Raw genomic sequence first — 6,837 nt, 5'->3', positions numbered from 1 at the left:
AATTTTATTCTATAAAATATAATAAATAGAGTTAATCGTGCTAAATTTTGTGTTTATACCTCCGTTCAAACAATTTCTATTATTTTTTTTTTTGGAAAAATTTCATTACACTTTTGTATATCTTTTTAGGAGGTTTCGTTCTAATAACGAAAAAGTCATATTTTATAACCTACAGTACGAAATAATTAGGCCAATTTATGCGGAAACTTATCTTGAAATTAAAAGAGAATAAAAAAATAAACAAGAAATTAATTAAACGCATTATAAAGATCCTATTTGAATACAATATATATATATATATATATATTTTTTTTAAGAAACATTTTCGAATAAAATTAACTCAATTTGAGATAATTAAAGGTTTTGCTGATTTTTTTAAATTAAAGTTGGCCCAATTGAATTATAAAATCAAGTAAAAAAACTTTTGACCCGTCTTTTATATGTACTGTACGTAATATACCCCTTTACTATCCCCTCGCACCTTCTCAACGAGTCTTTTATCGTACGCTATTGGAACGTGCAAGATATTACGTATAATAAGTAATGCCTTCCTATACTTCAAACGCGAAATCTAATAAAAATTCTAAGCTACCTAGAAAGAAACTTTCTTACATAGCTTTAATAAAAGCTAAAGGAAGATGTGAATGTGTCCTATGTGTAGTTAGTGTGTTGGATGATAGTGGTGGTAGCTTGCAACTTGAAAAACTAGTTATCCTTTAACACAAGATATAAGAAGAAGATACTTATTGTATTTTTTGGGCTGACTACAGTTACTCCAGCATGAGAAAAATATAGTCTATTGAAATTTTAAAAGGTTTTACTCTTCAGTAAACACGAAGTGTCAGTACACATTTGAGATCTCGCACGAGAGTTTCTTCTTAAAAAATATAAAAAAAATATTGTTCCTTTACTTCCCCACACGTGTGTTGTTTTTGTACGATTCTTTTTTATCCCTCTGATTTTTTTTTTTCTTTTTATTCGGGTTTAGTTTGCTTAAATATTTACGAGGCGCGATTTTATTTATTCTACCTCGCGCATTAAAAATAAATTCGCTTTTATATTTCGTTCAAACGTTCACGTTTGTTTTTAGTTATATTTTTGTAAATGCGAACATAATTGTATGTGAAAGGGGAAAAAAAAAACCAAATTATTTTATTGAAAGAGAAAGATTAAAATATTGAAGAAATAATATTATTTTTTCTTTTATTTGTGTGAAGGATAATTTAATTGTTATTTCTTTTTCGGCTCAGTTATTACCAATTACAATCTATCATTTTTTTTTTGTTTTTTTTTTTTTTTTTTTTTTTTTCATTTAAGTGTATTCGTATATTTCATTTAAGTGTATTCGTATATTTCATTTAATTCGCATATATTATATTTATTCGTGCAATACTTAAGAAACAAAACTTTTGAACGTATCGTTTGCCAAAAGATATTTCCCCACAGCCAAGTTTAAATTTTATCGAAAGTTTTGCTATTTGCTCGACGATAAAACGTGAAAATCTCGTACGAGTTCTTTCGCAAAGATTTGTCATTGGAAAATTCGCATTTGGGATCGAAAATACGCTTCGTGGAGTATGCAGAATAGAGAAAAGTACAAGCTACGTCAAAAGTAATATTTTTTCACGATTTTTTTTATAAAATCACGATATCACCAATTTTCGTTGTTGGGGGTCTAATTTAAATAATTTTTTTTCCGTAAAAATATAATCGGAAAAATAAAAAAAGAAAACCAAAAAATAATAATATTACGCTCGTGAAACCCTTTTTAAAAGTTACTCGAGGATAATCTTAAAAAAAAAAAAAAACTTTTGAGCCCGTTAAAAGTAAGTTTTGTGATAGCAGACTGTATAAAAGTCTCTTACCGTTGAAGAAACAAAGTAACTTATTTAATGTTACTTTTTATTCCACCATTACATGGTGATTCGATTATTGATTCGCATTTCTATTCAAATTTGTTGCACGGTAACCACAATGAGGTGGAGGGGTGGGAGGGGGGGGGTTGGGGGTACGAGAGTTTCAGAGCAATTAAGACGTTAAATTTCGATTCAACGCGTTTTATTCCTTCTTTTTTTCTTTTTTTAACTTTCTTTTACTTTTCTATTTGTGTATATCTCTCGTTTAACTTGTAACAGCGATCTCAAAGAAGGTTTTCTTCTTCTTAGTCTTTTTTATTCCGTCGAGGACGATAAAAGAGGAAAAAAAATCAAAAAGAGAAAATAAAGGAAATTTGTTCGGACGCAATAGTCTTCGACTCCATCTTGTTCTTCATGCATACAAACGCGTAAACTTTTCCTTTTTTCTTTTATAAACGCCTCAGGGTTTATACAGTTTCTTTAAAAAAAATCTCTCGAAGAAAATCGACTTGTAATATTTATATAAAAGATAAAGAACGGTTTTATATAAAATTTCTTCTTCCTTTCTTTCTTTTCTATTTATTTATTTATTTATTTATTTTTTCATTCCCCCCTCTTTCCTCCCTCTTGTTTTTAATAAAAGAACATTTCGTTTCAAACGTTGAAATATATTTTACATTTTATGATCGCTTTTAAAAATCCGACGTTTGGTACTAAAGTTACCGTTCTTGGGTATTGAGTTTGAAAGTTTTTAATAATATTATTATTATTATTATACTTTTTGTTGTTGTTGTTGTTTCGTCGAAGTTAAATTATAGGAAACTGTAGAATAATGTTTTTCTTTTTTTTTAAATTGACGAAAATGTTTAGAAAAAAAGTAGAACTGGAATAAACCTCGAGTTGATTATTTTTAATTACAATTAAACCCCTCCCCCTTCCCGCAAATTTGAGAATCGCGTAAATTAGTATAAATAACTTTTTTCTATTTATGCTAAAAAATCGATTGTACAAAGTTATATAATTGATATTATTGTGAATATATAATGTAGATATATATATATAATAGTAGATATTATTATATATATATATTATATAAATAAGATATATATTATATAGATATAGATTATATATATATATATTAGAGTAGATATATTATTTTACAAATAAATAATAGAGTAAATGTTTTGTAAATGTGAAAGCAAAAGATTTCTTCATTGAGAATAAGGTCGAGTCATGCTTCGCGTGAGACCACAGGATTACTACTACTAGCAGAATCACTATGACAAAAGATAAATCCCTTTCCATCTAAGCCTTTCATTCAAGAGAGGGTTCTTTATTAAAGTGGCAATAATTTCATTTCGACAACAATCATGCTAACGTTTCACGTATAGCGTGAGAAAACGCCTCTATCGATCCTCTCGGGTGTTTCAACAATGAACATGATTTTTTCTCTTTAAATGAAAACTATTATTTTTTATTTTTTTTTATATATAAACTATAACAACTTCCTTTTCGTTGTTTCCTTCTTTATATATTGTATATAAAGATTTTTCATTTTTTCATCAATTTGTCGCTAAAAAAAACTTTATATGTAATAATTTAAATTTTTGTTTTATTAATTTTACAAATATATAATAATAATAATAATAATGTTTTTGACATCTCATAATATGTCGAATAATTATTTAAAAAAAAAGATAATCAACACGTTATCTTTATAACTCATGAATATAAATTCAAATAAAATAAATACATAAATAAATTAATTTAACGATTATACCCCTCCTACTCTTGGAATAATAATTTTATTAAGGTTTTTTTCATAGAATTTTTGGAAAGTTAGGTTGAGTACTACTTTAGTGTACACATATCATGTTACGCAGAAAGGTCGATAACACCATAAGCTTCTTTGTACAAGATCAGATACTATTTCTCATCCTTCGTATATATAAACACACTTACGTATACACTCAAACCTATACATACACCATCCAAATTTATATATCCATCCATCCACAACATACACACACACACATACAATACAGGTCCCCGCATTATCTATCTCTTTTTCTTTTGCTGATCTAATTTCACGTGGGTGGGAGGCAACTCGATAGTACTTCTAAATGTTTAATTTTCCCCGTTCCTGTTTTTAGTCCATTTCTTAAGACTGACTCTTAAGAAAAAGAAGAATGATGGTCGTTTTCCTTTAGTTTGAACCATCCTTTACGTATGTATGTAACTTTCGTAGTAGTACGCTACTCTCGAAGCACTACATGCATTACGTATGTGTTTTCCAAAAGTACCCTAAGGGTATATATCTATGCACCCATTACTTTGAGTATACTTTACTCACGTGCCGAAAATATACCAGTTAAATCCTTTATTTTTTTTTCTTTCTTTTATTTATTATAATATATAAATTCGAAAGAGAGATAAAAGTATAATTTATTAAACAATTAATTCTCATTTAATTGTAAGAATATATTTTACAATGTTTCTTTTTCCTTTGCTTTTTAAGAAACAACATTGCTGATTAATTTGATGCTCGTTAATTTATTGTAAAAATATTTTTTCTTTTTTTTTCTTAGAACATGAACGATTAATTTTTGACAAGTCTAAAAATTATGATATAATATGTATATTAATTTTTATATTATTTAATACTTTTTTTTTTCTTTTTTATGCACGAAATACTATTGGATTTTTATAACAGTTTAGAAAAGTTTGGTCTATTAATATTATAATAATACTTTGTCTATTTGTTTAAATATTTAAACAATAACAAAAATATATATTATTTACTTACATATTAATATATATATATATGTTATTAAAGTATTTTAATGACCCAAAGAGAGTGAAATAATAAACGGAAAAAGAAACAAACAATTAATTTAACCAATTAATGAACAAAATTTATATTAACTGAATTGTTTCTTTCAACTTACCAGCGGCCATTTCTTCAAACGATCCCTCGTCGTATTACTTTTTTCTATTCGAATAGACTTCCTTTTCCCCCAGACACACACACAGAAAGAGAGTCTACTTCTGTTTTTGTCCTTTCTGACACCTTTTTGTGTCCACTTGTCCAAGATGCTTTGCTCCTAATTGGCTGGTACCTTACTTGACAAATGGATAGGTGGTTGGTGGGGGGTGGTTAGAACGTTTAAACGAATGAAACGTGAGACTCGTCGATCGATTAGTTCTCGTGAAATAAAGTACCATTCTTTTGATGTTCTCTATAAAGTTCTGACTTTGTGTAACTTTTTCCTTGATCCTTCGTATCGTCCCTTCGATCTTTGAACTTTTGCCACTCGTTGTTCGGCTTTTTTAATGCCGCACGTCCCTTTCTTTGCTCATCAACTTTTTCTTTCTCTTTTCTTCCTTTTTTTTTTATTTTTTTTTTTTTTTATTTTCCCCTCCTTTAACGTTGTCTAAAGTTAAGAAGGACAATTGTAAACTTTAATTAGTTCCTATCTCGTTTCATATTTTCTAAAGTTATTTTTTCTTTTTTGTAGAATTAATTTTAATTTCGTTTTAAATGTTGTTTTTTCTTTTGGGGGTTTATTTCATTTAATCCTTTGATCGAAGCGTATTTTGTCAAAATTTTTATATAAATAATATCACAAACGTGTATCTCTTTCGCGGATCAATTAAAAATGATATTATGTTTAATTCGAAAAAAAAAAGAAAAGATATATTTATAACCTGTCCGACGCATGTTTTGACAGATTTCAGAATATTTTTTTTTTTATCGACAAATTTTTATTCTCATACAAAAATCAAAATTACTTGTTCGATTGTTATTTCATTTATTTTTGTTTATATTCCAACGTTGTATTGTTATGACAGATTTCCATATTTTTCTTTATTTTCTTCTTTCTCTCTCTCTCTTTTTTTTTTTTGTTTTTTTCATATTCTAACGGTGAACTTTTATTTTCAACTAAACGAAAAAAAACAAAAACCAACAAAAAATATTCGAATGAAAGTTTCTATTATTCCCGATAAGTTTTTTTTTTTTTTCTTTTTTTTTTTCTTTTTTTTTGTAAATGACTCGCTCGATTTAAATAAAAAAATACGACGAGAACACTTATTTTTCCTTTGGACTCTTGTTGTATTATTGTTGGGTGGTGGGTGGGTGGGGGGGGGGAGAGGCTATTCGTCAAGACGAAGTCGATTTTTACTGCACCAAGGAGAAAAATCGCGAAAGAAAACTACACACAAGTATTTTACGAAATAAAGAAATAAATGTCATATGACAATTCACTGGCAATTCCGGTTTACGCCAATGTGTAGAAAATAAGTCGTTTCCTTTGGCTCATCTCCTCTTTGGCTTTAGAATGATGTCACCAACTTACGTTTATCCTGGTTATTTCCCACCCCCTCCCCTCTTTAAAAAGAATATATGTACAATCAAATTTTTTTTTAAATCGATCAAAATTTGGATTATTGCGCTATCGGGAAAAGAAACAATCATAGAAATGAAAATATTATTATTTCAAATCAATCAATCCTCTTTAACCCACCAATTTCATTTTCTCGTATTCTTGAATTAACCAAAAATATTTCAATTGTCTTTTCTTTTTTAATATTTTTTTTTTTTAAATAATGTCAAACAAACATGTGATATTTATCAAAAATATAGATGCATATGCGTGTCGATTCAAAATTACATGACATTACAAGATTAATTATAATTAATAAATAATAATGTATAAAAAAATACAAATACATATGCATATTCTATAAAATGTAATCATTATTACAATAACATGGCGTTATAGAGGATTAACGTAATCTCAAATGATTTGAAAAAGCTTTTAATCTAATATAATTCAATTGAAAGTATATTAAGATAATTACAAGAATAATTTTTAGAAAATATTAGTAAATACAAATTGATTCTATCGAAATACGATATAGCGAATATATTTTTGTTTAATGTAAGATTTTACAATTTTTATATTATTATTGAAAGAAA

At 27.3% G+C, this 6,837-nt stretch overlaps 2 protein-coding genes across 4 annotated transcripts in view; one reads left to right on the top strand and one right to left on the bottom strand.

Moving 5' to 3' along the window:
• Positions 1-6,837, top strand: part of LOC106790142 (midasin) — a 96,663-nt gene that overhangs the window by 24,742 nt on the left and 65,084 nt on the right. The window lies entirely within an intron of this gene.
• LOC106790144 overlaps positions 1-6,837 on the bottom strand; it is a 44,705-nt gene that overhangs the window by 14,127 nt on the left and 23,741 nt on the right. The window contains exon 2 of one of the 3 annotated variants that reach the window (XM_014754871.1): positions 4,805-5,290. The exons of 1 other annotated variant lie outside the window; for it this stretch is intronic. In XM_014754871.1, the coding sequence (XP_014610357.1) occupies positions 4,805-4,814 (10 nt within the window). In that variant the 5' untranslated portion in view covers positions 4,815-5,290. Of the gene's footprint in view, positions 1-4,804; positions 5,343-6,837 lie in introns of those variants that run through there. One more of the 3 variants, XM_014754872.1, reaches the window with a different exon arrangement.

This window comes from Polistes canadensis, unplaced genomic scaffold, assembly GCF_001313835.1.
Source record: "Polistes canadensis isolate GaletaPanama2010 unplaced genomic scaffold, ASM131383v1 scaffold_217, whole genome shotgun sequence".
Lineage (NCBI taxonomy): Eukaryota > Metazoa > Arthropoda > Insecta > Hymenoptera > Vespidae > Polistes > Polistes canadensis.
The sequence above is the reverse complement of the archived record's forward strand: the minus strand, read 5'-3'. Positions and strand labels throughout refer to the sequence as shown.